The sequence below is a fragment of the Mesoplodon densirostris genome, chromosome 2, assembly GCF_025265405.1.
Source record: "Mesoplodon densirostris isolate mMesDen1 chromosome 2, mMesDen1 primary haplotype, whole genome shotgun sequence".
In the NCBI taxonomy this organism is placed as follows: domain Eukaryota; kingdom Metazoa; phylum Chordata; class Mammalia; order Artiodactyla; family Ziphiidae; genus Mesoplodon; species Mesoplodon densirostris.
The window spans coordinates 76,055,606-76,073,318 of NC_082662.1; the positions used below are offsets into that span (position 1 = coordinate 76,055,606).

General features: G+C 39.4%; 3 protein-coding genes across 5 annotated transcripts in view; 2 read left to right on the forward strand and 1 right to left on the reverse strand.

The window, feature by feature from the left end:
* Nucleotides 1-552: 552 nt before the first annotated feature.
* Nucleotides 553-8,443, reverse strand: GNG5 (G protein subunit gamma 5). Its single transcript, XM_060090025.1, has 3 exons — nt 8,234-8,443; nt 4,482-4,626; nt 553-764 (listed from the first exon to the last, which is right to left on the reverse strand). The coding sequence occupies exons 1-2, from the start codon at nt 8,312-8,314 to the stop codon at nt 4,501-4,503; spliced, it is 207 nt and encodes a 68-aa protein (XP_059946008.1). The 5' UTR covers nt 8,315-8,443; the 3' UTR covers nt 553-764; nt 4,482-4,500.
* Nucleotides 8,444-8,589: 146 nt separating this feature from the next.
* LOC132480585 (transmembrane protein 258-like) overlaps nt 8,590-17,713 on the forward strand; it is a 49,598-nt gene continuing 40,474 nt past the window's right edge. Inside the window, exon 1 of one of the 3 annotated variants that reach the window (XM_060084915.1) lies at nt 8,590-8,674. The gene's annotated coding sequence lies outside the window, so the exon portion shown is untranslated. Of the gene's footprint in view, nt 8,675-15,166; nt 15,245-17,713 lie in introns of those variants that run through there. The other 2 variants (XM_060084924.1, XM_060084903.1) reach the window with 2 other exon arrangements.
* SPATA1 (spermatogenesis associated 1) overlaps nt 15,197-17,713 on the forward strand; it is a 28,222-nt gene continuing 25,705 nt past the window's right edge. The window contains 1 exon segment of the mRNA XM_060084889.1: nt 15,197-15,244. Coding sequence (XP_059940872.1) covers nt 15,209-15,244 — 36 coding nt within the window. The 5' untranslated portion in view covers nt 15,197-15,208.

Below are 17,713 nucleotides of genomic sequence, written 5' to 3' on the forward strand. Positions count from 1 at the left end.
TTTAAAACAAAGTGGTTTGCCAAGGACTTAAAGCAGAAGTTGCAAATTATTGATGCTAATCTTTGGTTCCCTTTTCCTTGGTACTTCTTTACCTCATTACATTGTACTGTAGTGCTCCACTCAGGAATTACCTCGGGCTCTTAAATTTTTCTCTTCCATCTTGTAATGGAATTCTTATATATCTAGTCTTTACTATCCTTACGTAAGGAGAGCCATCTGTTATGAAGTAAATAACTTCTAGGTGTAATGGTAATACCCCACAAAGTAGTTCATTAGAAAACAAAGTTAACCCTGTAAATACCTCATCAATAGAAACTAGTATTATTAGCAGCCTCCTCCTGACCTTAAAAGAACAAATTTGCAACTTAACTTTAATTCTCTAACAGTCTTGCAAATGTATGGCCTAAAGTTATGTGAGATGAGTTGCTGGAACAAACACTAAAAATTTTAACCCCTTAAAGATGATGGGAAAATTGTCATTTTGTTCTTAGATGTTCAAAACAGATTAATATTATACATAGTATATTTAATACCAGTAATTAATCCAAAAACTTTTATACTAAGTATTTTATTGTATGCTGCCACCAGTGTATATAAAATAATTACCCTTGTGAAACAGAAATTCATGAATATTCAGAGAGGTAGACTGACAAAAGTAGAAGTTTGTATAGTATGGCACATGTTATAGAGACAGGCTTTTGTACAGGCTTCAGATTTAGCTTTCCTTTGAATATTCACCGGTTTATGAAAAGTGGTTTAAAAACCTGAAATGAAAAAACAAAAAAAAAACAGTAAATTAGGGTAAAGTATCATAAGAACAATAGCTTTCTTTCCGAATAGCAGTACATCTTACATTACATTTAAGGCATTCATCTGAGTGTCAGCTTATAAAATGCTTTCAATTAAACTAAGCCTGTTTAAAAAAGAAAAAAAAAAAAAAAACAGACATCACAGGGTTTCTAGGGAAAAAAATGAGAAACAGGATAGAAATGCCTGTGGTGTAAAATGTAACTTTCTCTTAACCACTCTCAAGTATATATAACTTATGATTTATAACCAATCTCAAGTATATATAACTTAGGGTTTAGAAATAAACAGACTTAAAGTTTGACTTGCCAATATCATTGCCAAAATACACTCTGGATCCTAACGTTAAAAAAGGTTAATATAAAAATCTCTTAAGTTGAGGAAAATCTGAACACCCCTAGGAAATGAGCAATAGTATCAAGGAGAGCAAGATGCAATCCCTTCTATTTACCCACATAAGCCTATATACAAAGAGAAATGTGTACATGGATATTGACTATAGTAATAGTTTAACAGCAGAGGACTGGAAGTAGCCTAAATGCAACTCAATAAGGCAATGGATAAATAAACTAAGGTTCACACACATGACAATACTATACAGCAATTAAAATGACACAATCTGTGGATTAACACAAATCTCAAAAGTAATGCAGTAATAGTTGTTCCTTAAAAATAATAGCTATGTTTTAAAACTATAAAACAATAAATATATATAAAAAGTAAAAACAGGGGCATAATAATTTCAGGATAAGTCATCTATATGGAAAGGTAGGAAAAGTATCTTTTATTTCTTGAAAGTTGGGAATTCCCTGGCAGTCCAGTGGTTAGGACGTGGCACTTTCACTGCCAAGGGCCAGGGTTCAATCCCTGATCTGGGAACTAAGATCCCACAAGCCACACAGGGCAACCAAAAAAAAAAAAAGGTAAATAAACCATTTAATTCAGGAGAGTAGACACCTGGTTTTTTATACTTATTTAAAACTTTGTTACTTCATTACAAAAATGTTCAAGAAGCATAAACAAAATCAGTGGTGAAAAAAACAATGTTTAGCCTTAGTTAATCAGTGTAAATTACAAAAATGAGATAAGCAGAAGAAAGTAGCAAAGAATTTGAGATCTGTTTGGCAAGGGCTCAGCAAAAAAGTACTCTTAAGCTCCAGGTGGAATAGCAAAGTTTAATTTGGGAGTTTTCAAGGTTATTACATTTTAAATGTCATTCCTTATTGTTACTTCTGGGAATTTATCTTAAAGAAATGGGTAAAGTATACAGTGGGTACCAAGATCTTCACCTCAGTGTATCCTCAAATTTGGAAACCTCAATATTCGATGAAGTATAATTTAAGTTATAGTACAACCACATTTACAAGGACTATTAAATGAGAGCACCAAATCCTAACCTCTAGACCACGAGGGAACTTACAAAGACTATTAAATGAAATAAGAAAATTCAAGTGTAGAAAAAAACTGTGCATACTATGATCACTATTTTTCAATGATTGTTTTTTCTCTTAAAAGGAAGTATCTGTTAACAGTGGTTATATCTAGGTATGTGGATCATGGTAACTTCTATTTTAATACCTTGTACTATCTGTTGCTAAATTATCTATGCTTTTAAAAAAATTATATAAATATATATATATTTTTAAAAGCTATGAGTATAAAGACTTAAATACGTACTCTTTGCATCCATGCCACTCAGTGTGCCTAGAACAACCAACATCAGCATAACATCCCAGACCTACTTCCAAGTTTAAGAAGAAATGCTTTTACATCCAAATATTCTTTTCCTAGCCAAAAGTGTTTCAAATCATAATATCCACAAAGCTAAGGGCTTATTACACTGCCAGAATTAACAGCCATTATTTTACTTTGAAATCTGGATTCTTATCCCAACCATATTTTAACCTTGAGCAACTCATTAAACACTTGTCTGCAGACTCCTATGAAATGAAACTATTAACAGCCAATTAAGAAGCCAGGCTTAACAGTATTTGAAATGAAAATAAACACTTTGTGAAGAGAATACAAGAGGAACCGTAAAAATATGAAATTTCCCAAAACTGCCATGAAGAATTAATACTGCCAGGAGCAAACGACTTTTAACCTGTTAAATATGAAGGGTGCTAGACTCTGAAAAAGAATTACTTCCCTTAAACTCAAAGGCGGGTTTTTTTTTTCTCCTGTGTTTCGAAAATCTTAACCAATTCAACCAATCATTGTATTTACTGGAAACATGTACTTACAGAAACTTCCTGGACACTCCCAAGTCTACAAAGTTTAATTAGGGAGGGCACAACTATGTAACATGGTATTTTAGGAAGCAGCTTCCTGCACTTGGAGGAGTCAGAATGTCTGTAGATGGTGTGTGCCATACACAGTCTTTTTTTTTTTCTGAAGCACTATTTAAGTTTGCTTCTCGTAGGTCAATATGAATAAATGCTCTGACAAAAGTCCTATGGATTTATGAAGGGAGTACCCTTGGATTACATTTTCAGTTATCCACATCATGTTTTCTTGTCACATCTCTTTTGGATTAACTTATGTTTTTGCATACACTGACATTTGTTCTGTAAGTTACAAGTTAACATATAAAAGTATGCTTTAAACCAGCCCAAAATTTAGTTTCTTAATCCTCTGAAAACCAATCCACTGTCTGCCACCATGAACATATTTACTTCATTTCTCTCATTTTATCTTTACCTAACAACAATAAAATTAAAACCTGTTGTTCCCCATTCCAAACGCCAACACCGTGTCAGCTTATTCGGCTATCTCTTCAGTTTCTCTTGCATTCACAACTCCCAATTATTTTCTATGCTGTTCTATTAGATCCTCATTAATCCAAATCAGTTGATAGTACTTCAAAAGCCACCACCATGAACACTGCAGATTTTTTTTTAATGTCTAAATTTTTTTTTTAATAATGTGCTGTTATTTACTCATTTATCCTCTTTTTTGTTTTTTGACCGCACAGCATGTGGGATCTTAGTTTCCAGACCAGGGATCAAACCAGTGCCCCCTGCGTTGGAAGCACGGAGTCTTAACCACTGGACCAGCCAGGGTAGTCCAATGTCTAAATATTTGCTAGATACACAAAAATAAAACTAAACTAGTGTCTGGGGACACCAGAATACACCATTAGGCCAATGCTATAAAAGGTAACATGACTTGTCACAGCAGTGAAATTTTCTAGTAACTCCTATATCCTCTTTATGGTTATTAAATCCTCTACTTAACCCTCTACGGTAAAATAGAAACAACTAGTCTTTACAACAACTAAATCAGCAAATTTCATCAATCCTCACAAAACAAAGGCTGGAAACTCTAAGTGCCAAACAAAAGTGTATGGGATGGGGGCTTCCCTGGTGGCGCAGTGGTTGAGAGTCCGCCTGCCGATGCAGGGGACACGGGTTCGTGCCCCGGGCTGGGAAGATCCCACATGCCGCAGAGCGGCTGGGCCCCTGAGCCATGGCCTTTGAGCCTGCGCATCCGGAGCCTGTGCCCCGCAATGGGAGAGGCCACGACAGTGAGAGGCCCACATACCGCAAACAAACAAACAAACAAAAAAAGTGTATGGGATGATTTTGCTCAACTTATAAGTGCTGCAAAGAAAGAAACTTGACTAGTTATCCCTACTGTGTGGGGCTTTGTTGTTTTAATTTAAGGAAACTTACCTTGCAAAGATTCATTTTACTACAAAAAGGAACAGACTTTCTGAGGTCTGAAGGGATTTGTACTTGAAGATACTCCAGTCAGCAGGGGGTCATGTTGAGCATTCTGCAGACAGAATTGTTTCAAGTCTGCAGCTGCCTGGGAAACCTGTATATAACAAAGGGTGGGGGAAGTGGGTGGGAGGTGGTGACAATGTTTTAATGAAGTTTTTCTCAAATCTTCAAAAATACCTGCCAATAAACAACTTAACTCAAAAAAGATATATACTAATGGAAGCTCAACAGTCATATACTGAGCTTTTACACTTAAAACACTGCATGTAAATAAGTACGAACAGTACAGTTCTGTTTATTTGGAAAGCATAGCACATCCTGCTAGTTTATTAATAAACAGGTTGTTCTAGTGCAACCTTGAGGGTACTCAACATCTTGTCTTTTATTAAAAGCAGTACACAGGATATTATAGGTTAAAAAGTGTTAAATGCTAGTAAACTATCACTCTGTCTTGAAAGCAGTATGGGAAATGGGAAAATGCTACTCTGAGTGAAGATCATGTTCAAAATCTGAACCATTCAGTTTATTATTTTGGTATATGTACCATCAGCTGTTTAATGTTACAAAACTGGACAGTGACAGTTTCTGCTCAGTGTCATGTGACTGAAAGGCTGATTAGCAAACTTCAGTTTATTTTAACAACTTTACCAAGCAGCCTGCCTTTAAGAAACTGTGTATGCCTTAAATGTGATTTAATAATTTTCATATATGTATGCAAAGTCATTTAAACAGGACTTAAGGAACTTCTGTGGCTTCATAGTTAAAATAACTTTATTATATCATGTATCACTTAAACATCTACTATTTGTATATATTCTGGTAAGGTGTGATACAGGACACCAAAACAATAAATTGAATAGTTCAGATATATAACATGAATGACTAAAGGATGCCTCAAATACATACAATATCCTAACTCTTGAATTGAGGTTTAAGAAGATGGAGAAGATAATCATTTATTTTATTGTTTTAACTTCCCTTAAGGAGGGTGAGAACAGGTGTCCAGTCTGGCTGGGCAATATTTAGCCTTTGAAAGGGAGCTTAGGGCATCACAAATGCTCTCTACAAAGAATTTCTGCACATGACAGCTGTACCCCAGACATTAACCTGATAAAAGGATCCATCATCATGAGATAAATCTAAACTCTTCTTGGAATCTAATTTATATGTTTGGCTTATATACCAATCCAGGGTAATGAGTTCCATAACTTTATTTAGCAACTGTGTGAGTAAACAGTTTATAAATACCTGGTACCAAGTACTATAACAAATGGGTACCCTGCTCCCCTAAAAGGTGTAGCTACAGTGGGGGAATGGTGGTATAATTTTTCACTGTCGTATAACATGGTTTCATTCATTCACATTAACCAGCAGTAAAGAATGTGTTAATTATCTGCCTAAAGTGTAGGTAGGCTCCAGCTTAACTCCCTTTCACAGACTTCTCATCACCTCTATGTGCCAAATATAATTTTAGGCACTGAGAATATGTAAGAACAGCCAGATCCCTGCTGTTATGGAGCTAACAGTTCAGATGAAAAGAGACAAGGTGCTCTGCAGAAAAAAGAGTGGTTTTTTTAGATCAGGACCTAAGAGAAAGTGTCTTTGAGAAGGTGACATTTAAATTGAGATCTCAGTGACAAGAGATCCAGCCAAGTGACCATCAGTGAGAAAATGATCAGTGAGAATTCCAATCAGTGGGGAAAATGGACACAAAGGCTTAAAACTCTAACAAGCTTCTAGCCCCTATGGCGCTGTAATAATCACCATCCAGGAGGCCGAAACGCTATAATCCTGGCATAATAATCAGCGCCCTCTTTCAAAAGTGCCCTGGGTTAAGTGTATGGTTACCCAACAGTGGGAGAGTCTGTCAAGCATTTGTGATAATTTCTATCAACTACTCAAACATAAAGGTTTAAAAAGTAAAGCTGTGGTAATTCAAAAGTAAAATATCACTACAAAAACATCTAGCATAGAGTCATGGGTAAAACAGAAGCACAAAATGAAATCGAACTAACCACATTTTGCAACATGTCTAATGAAAAGCTCATTTAAAGTCCCAAGGTGTGATGCCTCCTCTCCTTGCTACACACAGCCCTGGCATCAGACAAACTGAGATTTCTAAAACCAAATCACTTGTGGTGCCTTTAATGATTCCGACGAAAACCCTCCTAAGAATAGGAGGAAGGCATCATGCTGGGGAGTTATTGGAGGGGCTAGAGTTTTCATGGGAAAGCCCTCAGAGTACTTGAGCCTGAGGACTTCAACTCATTTTCTTTGGCGATTAGGGCTAAATACCCCCACTTAACACTTTCTGCTTTCAACCAGCATTTTTCCCCTCCCCCAATTTTTTTCTTTCCCGGGCCACTCCAATCTATGATAAAGACACGCCTGAATGATAAGATAGTGATTTCAAAGTTAAATCCAGCCAAGACTAACTATAAATCACTGGGATGAGGTAAGAATCTGGAGATTAGAGAAATGGATTCGAAACAGCAATGGAGTTTACAACACTTAAAGGACAGGAAGAGAGGAGAATCCCACCCCAAGACTGATGGGAATTTCCCTTCCCTCCCGAGATGACCACAACTGAGTAAACTAGGTCCCTGACATTTCTACTTAAGGAAATGGGTAAATAGGAGACCATCTTACTCCACAAAACATTTCAGGGGGAAGTAAAAACTAGCCTAATGAGTACAGAATCAAATCATCTTGGAAACTGGCTTTTTCTTTCAACAGAGTGCATGCTTTATACTCTTCTCTGTTTCTTTTTTAATTACAAGTGTTTCACACGTAAAATGACCTGCACCAGAAAAAAGCCAATCCACGCAGGATTTAAAGAATCAGGAAACTCGAAATAGCACTTGAATGTCAGGCTGTCATATCACCACACACAAAAGGCTTTTTCCCCAAAGTAAATACCCCAGGACAAGATCAATGCTAACCAGATGCCAAAATAAATAACACTGGTCAACCCTAATTACTTTTTTGGGTACGCGCGGACCGGTAGATATACCCAAAGTCACAACACAGCAAACGGTGCCAAACAGATACGAAATGCACGCTTTGTACGAGGTTGTACAGGGCACCAGTGGTAACCTTAGACATTGCGAACGTTTCCAAAACAGGCTTCTTGAACCTACAGTTAAAGTTATGCAAGAATTCGTTTTCAAGTGTGTGTTCGGTGAATGAGAGGAGCTGGAAGTAAGACTCTACTACTAAAAGGAGTGGATTTGGGAAAGTTCTGAAATGCAAAGACAAAATACTTCTGAATCAAAAGTCGGATAAAACCCCGTCGGGTGACAAAAAACAGAGGAGCTGGTCGAGAGCGCCGGGAAGGGTGCGGACTGCGCGCGGAGGAACAGCTGTTAGCGAGCACGGCCGCGGAGTCACTACGGAGGGAGGGAGACGGGGAGGAGGACCGGAATGCGGAAAGCCGCTGTTCAAGCCAGGGCCAGCTCGCCTTGGAAAGTCTTGGGGCGGAAGGGCACACTAACCTGCCCCCCAAACCACAGCGCCGACCCGCGCCGCTACTTTTCTAAAGCTGGCCGCCGAGATCGCCGCCGCCGACGCCGAGAGCGCGTACTCCCTAGGGGTGGCGAGAGCCGGACGCGAGCCTCGCCCGCCGCGCCAGCTCGCCTGCCGGATCCCCCCCGCCACCTACCCCGCCCTCCCCTCCCCCTCAGCCGCCCGCCACCGCTCACCTTCACGCGGTTGAGCCCGGCCTCCAGCCGGAGTTGTTGAACCACTTTCTTCATAGCGGCGACGCTGGAGGAACCAGACATGGCGCACGCGAGAGCTGGGCAGATCGGCAATCCGTCGGTGGATCGGTGGTGGGTCCGCAGAGCCAGACGGCGGGACGGCGGAGCGGCGGGTCTGCGGAGCGGGGGGCGGGGCTCGGAACTTTGTCTCTAAGTTTCCGGTTCTTTGCCCCGTGGCTCCACCCGCGGCGCGCATGCGCGCCCTCCTACGCCTTCTGTTTCAGCTCCTCACTCGGGCGAGAGCCCGAGCCTCAGGGGGGTGAGGGGAGAGCTGGGAGCGAGAAGGGGCGGAGCGGATGGTGGGCGCGCCAGCTGCGGGATGCTAACGCGACCAGACACCCATCCTCTCCGCTCTCCCTCTGTGGAGAGGACGATTTGGGAGAGGTAAGGAAAGAGCTTGTCGTTATCCTCCAAGACCCGAGGGGACCGGTGAGAGAAGTCAGATATTGAGGGACTTTGTAAAAGGCCTGGTGGCGGGGCGACGAGGCGGTTCCTGTTTTCCTGACGGAGTTGGCGGCAGAGGTTGAGGGAAGGGGAGGGGAGATCCTTACCGAGGCGTAAGAGCTAGAAATACGGGCTTGAGTCACTGGTACCCTGTCCCCTTAGAGACGCATCCCTAAGTGACCCGAGTTTGTCCAACGGGCGGCCCATCCGCAGCCCGCTTCCCCATCGTCGGACCCCAATAGGAGTAGATGCAAGGTTAGGGACCTCAACAGCAAAAAAATTTTGACTCTCCTCTCTAGTGCTTAGCTATAAACATGAATTACCTATGTATCTCCTCAGCTGGCATCTCAGTACTGGTTCAATCAGTCATTCTCTCTAGTCTTTATCTCTTTTTCTATTGTGGTTTACAAATAATTACAGCTTTCTCATAACATGGGCTTGCTTCATGGATATGATACTGCTTCATGACTTCCCTTTATACATTCATTTTGCTTCAGTCTCTACTAACTACATACTTGAATCTTGAGTTCTTCTCCCAATTCTAATTCCTAAGGGCTCATCTTTTCATGCCAGGCCACTTTGTCTCTGGCCAGCCAGGATTTGGTCTTTAGTATTGACACAGTCGGTAATGACAGAGGGAATTTTAGCTCAAAACACGGCTTGTTTGCTGTTCCTTTAGAAGGAATACTATAGGCGGGGCAGTAAAGCAGGTCTTGATTGCTCTATCTTGAGTTCACTTAATGAAAAATTTGTTCTCAGTTAGAATATCCAGTTTTTAATGCATCCAGAAAAATTGAAAGTTGTAGTCTCCCAGTTGGCATACTAGTTAATGAATGCCATTATGCTGTATTTAATATAGATTATTACCATTAATTCTTATCTAATAAAGAAGTTGAGTTGTGCTTTGTTAGGTTCATAATTGAGACTAATAGTAGTACAATGTCAGAAAGAGCCTTTGGATAGATACAGAAATAGAAATATCTTAATGTTTCCTTAAAGTACTAATGTATTTAAAATAGCATTTGAGATGGTTAAAATGACAAATCACATTTTGTTTTAATTGTTGTAAAAAATTTATATAGGAAGTAATATGTGGAAATAATTTGATTTGAAAGATTGTGTGTCCCAGAATATAATCTTTTAATTTTGATACCATTAGAACAATTAGTGGAGTCTGATAGGATTTCATAGAGATATAATCAGTACTAGATCACAGACATTTTAAGTTCTGTCAGATTTAAATCACTATCTTAACATAAAGCAAAGCTTTGGAATCTTTTTTTTTTAAGAGAAAGAAGGTTTATTCAGGGAGATAAACACTCCGTAGACAGTGTGGGCCATCTCAGAAGGTGAAAGGCACCAGGGTATGGGGCTTGTCAGTTTTTATAGGGGTGGGTAATTTCATAGGCTAATGAGTGGGAGGAGTATTCTAGCTGTTTTGGGGGAGGGGTGAGGATTTCCAGGAATTGGGCCATGGCCCACTTTTTGAGCTTTATGGTCAGCCTAGGACCTGTCATGGTGCCTGTGGGTGTGTCATTTAGCTTGCTGATGTGTTACACTGGAAGTCAACTCATCCACCATCTTGGACCTATTTGGTTCTAATGAGTTTATGTCGTGTCCTCCAGTTATGTCATTCTTTTTAAACGTTGTGCCCTGCCCCCTTCCTGTCTCATTCCCCGTTCAGAGATTTTACTCCCATAATCTTATGGGAAGCAGATGGGTGATGGTCTGTCTTCTGTAGCTGCTTCAGGGCTGAGTAGGGGCGTCAACCCTGCCTGTCAGGGAGTAAAAAATCTCTGGATGCCTGATCTAGAGACCTCAGGGGGCAGGACAGCTTCTTGTTTTGAGTTGGTATGGACTGGAATCCTTGCATAGTCATCTTATGTGGGACTATTGTAACTACTTCTGTAGCCTTCCTGTAAATCTTCTTCTTTTTCTGAATTTTTGAATTTTATTCTATTTATTTTTTCATACAGCAGGTTCTTATTAGTCATCCATTTTATACACATCAGTGTATACATGTCAATCCCAATCTCCCAATTCATCACAACCCCCACCCCCTGCCGCTTTCCCCCCTTGGTGTCCATACGTTTGTTCTCTACATCTGTGTCTCAATTTCTGCCCTGCAAACTGGTTCCTCTGTACCATTTTTCTAGGTTCCACATATATGTGTTAATATACAGTATTTGTTTTTCTCTTTCTGACTTACTTCACTCTGTATGACAGTCTCTAGATTCATCCACGTCTCTACAAATGACCCAATCTTCTTTTTTTTTTTTTTTTTTTTTTGTGGTACGCAGGCCTCTCACTGTTGTGGCCTCTCCCGTTGCGGAGCGCAGGCTCAGCGGCCATGGCTCACGGGCCCAGCCGCTCCGCGGCATGTGGGATCTTCCCGGACCGGGGCACGAACCCGTGACCTCTGCATCGGCAGGCAGACTCTCAACCACTGCACCACCAGGGAAGCCTGACCCAATCTTCTTGAAGAGGAAGTACTTTTGTAACAGCGTCAGAGTACAAGGATAACTGTCTATAAATGACAAGACTTAAAAGGCATGGTTAAACATCTGATTACAGTGTAATCCATAAAGAAGTGACAGACAACATTTTAATATGACAACTAGAACTATAGCATTATACCAGGACATATCCAAATTCCAGAAGCTATATAATTTTTAGAATGTCGATGTTAATAACATTCATCTATACAGTATATCTTAAGTAGGTTAATCATTCATGTGATAATGCTCTCTATGTAATTTAACATACCAAATAATACTGGTTAAATATTTCTCTCTGAGATGCCTCAGGGGCCCTCCAAAACATCCCAAAGTTAGCTGAAAGTCAAAAGAACTTTGATTAAAATTTGATATTTGGGAAGTTTCTCAAAGTTTCAACACTTGATGAAATAAGGTCATTGGTCACTGTGAGACAATACTTATTTGTTAACCAAAGTTACAAGAGATCTCAAAAGCAAATACAGATCACTTAAAGGCAAAGAAACTCACACAATATGTTATCAGAAACGTCATACCAGGGACTTCCCTGTTGGCACAGTGGTTAAGAATCCGTCTGCCAATGCAGGGGACACAAGTTTGAGCCCTGGTTTGGGAAGATCCCACATGCCGCGGATCAACTAAGCTCATGCGCCACAACTACTGAGCCTGCGCTCTAGAGCCCACGAGCCACAACTACTGAGTCCATACACTGCAACTACTAAAGCCCGCGCACCAAGAGCCCGTGCTCCGCAACAAGAGAAGCCACCGCAATGAGAAGCCTGCGCACTGCAACAAAGACTAGCCCCTGCTCTCTGCAACTAGAGAAAGCCCGCGCGCAGCAAGGAAGACCCAGTGCAGCCAAAAATAAATACATAAAATAAATAAATTTATTTAAAAAAAACCAGTATTCCAAGAAAACCTTGTTCTTGGGACTTCCCTGGTGGCTCAGTTGTTGAGAATCCACCTGCCAACGCAGGGGACATGGGTCCAATTCCCTGGTCTGGGAAGATCCCACATGCCGCGGAGCAACTAAGCCACAACTACTGAGCCCGTGTGCCTAGAGCCCATGCTCCGCAGCAAGAGAAGCCCGTGCACCACAACAAAAAGTAGCCGCGGCTCAGTGCAACTAGAGAAAGCCCACGTGCAGCAATGAAGACCCAATGCAACCCAAAATAAATAAATAAATAAATAAGATTGTTTTAAAAAGGAAAACCTTGTTCTCTTAACGGAAAGAGAAACCAAATCCAAGTCTTACCTTAGCTTACTCCCAACAAAATCCATTTACCCACCTAAATTCAATCCAATCTTAGAAAATCCTGATCATGCATAACTCTTCAGTATTTTTTCATCCTCACGCCTTTTTAAAAAAATTTATTTATTTTTGCTGTGTTGGGTCTTTGTTTCTGTGCGAGGGCTTTCTCTAGTTGTGGCAAGCGGGGGCCACTCTTCATCGCAGTGTGCGGGCCTCTAACTATCGCGGCCTCTCCTGTGGAGCACAGGCTCCAGACGCGCAGGCTCAGTAGTTGTGGCTCACTGGCCTAGTTGCTCCGCGGCATGTGGGGTCCTCCCAGACCAGGGCTGGAACCCGTGTCCCCTGCATTAGCAGGCAGATTCTCAACCACTGCGCCACCAGGGAAGCCCCCTCATGCCTTCTTTTACTGAAGACACATATCTAACTTTGCTTTACAAATTTTCCACATTGGATTACTTTTCTTACTGACAAATTTGCAATAGATATAATAAAGTCTAGTAAACCTAAGTACAACAGAAATATTGTACAATATTATACTTAACACTGATGACTCTAAAGACGTGTCCATATTAATGAAGCCAACAAGCTTAAGCCACCTTCAATACCAGATAACAGTTTAGCACTGAATATTTTCCAGTACTACTGGGGCTACTCTTTGTTGCAGTGCGCGGGCTTCTCATTGCGGTGGCTTTTCTTGTTGCAGAGCACGGGCTTTAGGTGCGCGGGCTTCAGTAGTTGCGGCGCGTGGGCTCTAGAGCGCAGGCTCAGTAGTTGTGGCGCATGGGCTTAGTTGCTCCTCGGCGTGTGGTATCTTCCCAGACCAGGGCTCAAACTTGTGTTCCCTGCATTGCCAGACGGATTCATAACCACTGCCCCACCAGGTGAGATTCATTCTGGCCAGATTATTTTCTATTTCTGAGTATATAAGCGCTAATTTCCTTTAAGTCAGTGAAAGAGAGCTCTTTTACTAATTACTTTTCGGCAATACCATACATCTACGACACACATAGATACGTACGAACACACAAACAAACACAGAGGCCTTATTGTTCCCATTTCACAATTTCAGCCATGAGCCAGGTACAGCAATGTAAAACCCATCAGTCTGCAAAAGAGGTTGGATTAAAATTGGGTTTCTGGAAGATGTAACAAATCAAGCTCACTTGTCTAGATGGCTAAACCCTTGTTAATATATATTTATGGAAAAGATGCTTAAGGTTTTTATTTGTCCTTGACAAGTTCTAATTTACCCCCTTTTTCAAAATCTGCATTTTAAAACGATGGCGGAGATTAGGGTTCCTGGAGAAAACTAGGTCAGATATTTGCATCTCAAAGGCACAGGCAAATTCCTCCTAGGATGACTCTGTTTCCCCTTTAATACTTACAAGTCTCTTAAGATAAATAGGGAAGCTTTGGGGAGTGATAAAAGGATTGGTGGGCTTTGGATTATTTTTGGAGCCATGCCTCTGATCCTGTAGAGACCAGATTTGTAAAACAAGGATAGTTTTGGGTTTTTTTTTTCTTTTTTTAAATAATTGGGTGGCTACCTCAATGATACTGAAGGACTGATACACCAATTAACCTATGTTGGAATGTTTTACTTTCCTCATTTAGCTTAGGGGAGAACGCCTCCCCCAAAATTTCTGTCAGGTATGGTTAGCTTAGTGGCTTCCCAGTGGCTTCCCATTTTGGTATGCTATTTACAACACTTTTGGGGATCCTCCCTAGGTTTTAGAAAATTTTTAATTATAGCCCTCAGTCAGGCCTTTGAGGGAGGAGGCTTGCCTACAGCCTCATGTGATCTCATTTTTTAAAGGTAGCCAGACAATTTTCTTTTTTTTCTCCATTCCATTCCTATCCTGCAGGCACCCTCAGCTTGAATTTTAAGTTTTGTCAGATTTAAATCACTATCTTAATATAAAGCAAAGCTTTGGAATCTTGAAAAAACTTCTCTACTATTGGTATTATAGTATATCCCTAAGGATTGTGTCACTTTGATAATTCTTTTTTAGAGTAATAATTCTGCTACCTTATTTTTTAACTTTTATTATATATTTATATACTTTAAATTTTATTGTGTATTCTTGTAAACTGTCATACATTTTCTGAGGGAAAACACAAGAAATAATACACAAACATAGGTACATAAACCTGATATACTTAAAGACTGATATTTTCATCTGGAATAATTGTTCACATTTATTATTATTGAGGATCCAAGGCCAGGAAGAAATGTAAAGGGTAAAACAATTTTCATCATTCTACAGCCTTTTGTATAAGTTTGGTCTTTCTACTTCCAAAAGTATATTTCTACTTTGTGTAAAATACTATATATATTTAACCTTAATTTTTGACCAAGAGAAAATGAATTGTTTAGAATAGTAAAAAATGTTCTAGTCACAAGTCTATTATAATTTACCACTTTACTTAGTTGTATGGGATATATGTTCATTTCATTGCAGTTACCAGCCCTACTTGCTATAGTATATCTTTTTGAATTATTATAATAAGATTGTATACTTATCAAGCTTTCATTTTGAGTCTAAAGCCTTTTGTGTTTTTCTGTTTATTTTTTGAATGAATCAAAGACCAGAAATGAGTGGAATACTATCTTAAACAAGCCAAAAATCTGTTATAACCTTTTTTAAATACTACTTCAATGAAGAAAGATTAAAAAAACCCTACAAAATTCCAACTGACAATTACCCCATTCAAACGTTGGTGAATATGTCCCTCAGTCCAAGTCGACCTTCCTCATCAGAGGTAAGAAAATCTTTTTTACACTAAAATATAAGAAAAACCTGCTTATCATTGGTTTTGAAAAGTTTTGATAAAGCAAAACTATGGATTATATAAAGTATTAGATACCAACTCCACTGTGAACCCAACTTTGTGTATCCCAGTACTTGATTACAGTTCTTGTATCTCTAAGGACCCCAATTATACTGGGACCTCCAATGCATTGATCCTATCACCTTTTTTTGTTTATTTGTTTATTCCTTTTCTCAGGATGCCTTCCATGGCTGGCTTAAATATCACGGAGCACTCTTTTTTTTTTTGAATTTTTGAATTTTATTTTATTTTTTTAGACAGCAGGTTCTTATTAGTTATCTATTTTATACATATTATTGTATACATGTCAATCCCAATCTCCCAGTTCATCCCACCCCCACTCCCACCCCCTGCCACTTTCCCCCCATGGTGTCCATACGTTTGTTCTCTACATCTTTGTCTCTATTTCTGCCCTGCAAACTCACGGAGCATTCTTGATCACTCTCTTGCACATACTTTTAACTCCTTGCCCTCTCTCATTTCATTGTACTCCTTGACAAAACAAAAACCCTGCTTAATTTTCTTCACCTGTTCTTCACATATACCTACAGTGGAGCATGGCTGGAGAAAAATATACCAGTATAGGACTATTCTCATTTTAAATTAATGACCATGAATCTCAAGTGGAACTTTTTGCTAGTAGGCAATAAGACTGTCTCCCACTCACTCGTTCACTCTTCCACTATTCTAGATATCTATTTCATACCTTCTCAAACCCCCAATACCTTCTTCTCATTTTCACTTTAAATCAACTCCAGTCAAGCTTTCACTCTACTATTCCACCAAAACTGCTCTGTTAAATTCACCTTTACATTACTAAATCTATTGCTTAATTCTTATTCCACATATGCTTGATCTGTGTGTGCACAGTAGTTGACACTGTTGATCACTCTGTCTTCCTTGACATAATTCCTTCACTTGGCTTTTAGCATACACATTGTCTTGGTTTTCCTTCTACATTCCTTGTTATTCATTTTCAGTCTTCTTTTTTGTGTCTTTTCCTTGATCTCTTGATATTGGGGAATTTCACGGGTCAGCTCTTTGTTCTCTTCTCTGTTTGCACTCATTGTGATCTCATCCAGTCTAGGAGCTTTAAATACCAACTTTATGCTAAGTATTCTCAAATTTATATCCCCATCCCAGCCCTCTTTCCCAAACTCCAGATTGATATTTTCAGCTGCCTACTTGAAATCTCTGCTTGGATAACCAATAGACAGCTGAAACTCAGTATGTCTGAAACTGAACTACATTTCTCCCCCCAGCCCAAACCCGTACTAACCATGACCGTACCCATCTCAGTTGATGGCAAATCCATCCTTTCGATATCTAAGGCCAAACACATCACACCTTACTCAAACTTCACTTCTTGGACTCTAGCTTCAAATTATATACAAAATCTGACCACTTCCCATCACCTATATTGCTAGCATGTCTGAGCCACTATCACCTCACACTTTAATTATTCAAATAACTCTATAACAGGTTCCATTTTCTTGTCCCTTATAGTCTGTTCTATTATCCCTTTAATAATTATTAAATATACAAATATTTGGAAGTAGAGCATTATGTATGCCCAAATGTGAAGTAATATGTAATACAGGGTATTATGAAGTGTTCTTACCCCAGTTGATTAACACGTGTCAATTGAGGGCTATAAAGTCAACTGTTTACAAGAGAGAGAAGGATTGGAGAAATAAGTTAAATGACACCTTAGGAGTTAATAAGGTAAATTCAGAATGCAGAACAGCCTGTTAAACAATTGGTCCAGTCTCTTTAAAAAGTGCCATGAAGAGAAAAAAAAGCAAGTCTGGAAAACTCTTCCAAATTAAGCTTTTTAAAAGTTGTGACAAAGGGGAGAAGGAGAGAGGGAAGGACAAATTAGGAATACGGGATTAATAGATGCACACTAGTATACATAAGATAAATAAGCAACAAGGATTACTGTATAGCACAGGGAATTATATTCAATGTCTTATAATAACCTATAATGGAATATAATCTGAAAAAAAATAACTGAATCACTTTGCTGTATACCTGAAACTAACACAAATTGTAAATCAACTATACTTCAATTAAAAAAAAGACATAACAACCAAATGCAATATGTTATCCTTGATTGAATTCTAGATTGAAAAAACATTCTGAGGACAGTTGGACAGTTGGCAAAATTTGTATATGGACTAGATATTAGTTGACGTTAAGGAATTGTTAATTTTCTTAGATTTGTATCCGGACTATTCCATTTAAAACTGAAAACTACTCCCTCTTTTATCTTCCCGATTTCCTTGCTCTGCTCTATTTATTCTCTTTTCCCAGTACTGCCCACTTTCTGATTTGCTATATCACTTACCAGTGTTTTATATTTAATGTTTATTGTCTATGTCCCTCACAGGACTGAGA

What these genes read in the sequence shown, in the direction of transcription:
- GNG5 (XM_060090025.1), bottom strand. Translation starts at nt 8,314, where the DNA reads ATGTCTGGTTCCTCCAGCGTCGCCGCTATGAAGAAAGTGGTTCAACAA. An exon ending in CCGGGCTCAACCGCGTGAAG is followed by an intron (nt 4,627 to 8,233) that starts GTGAGCGGTGGC and finishes TGTTATATACAG; the next exon opens with GTTTCCCAGGCAGCTGCAGA.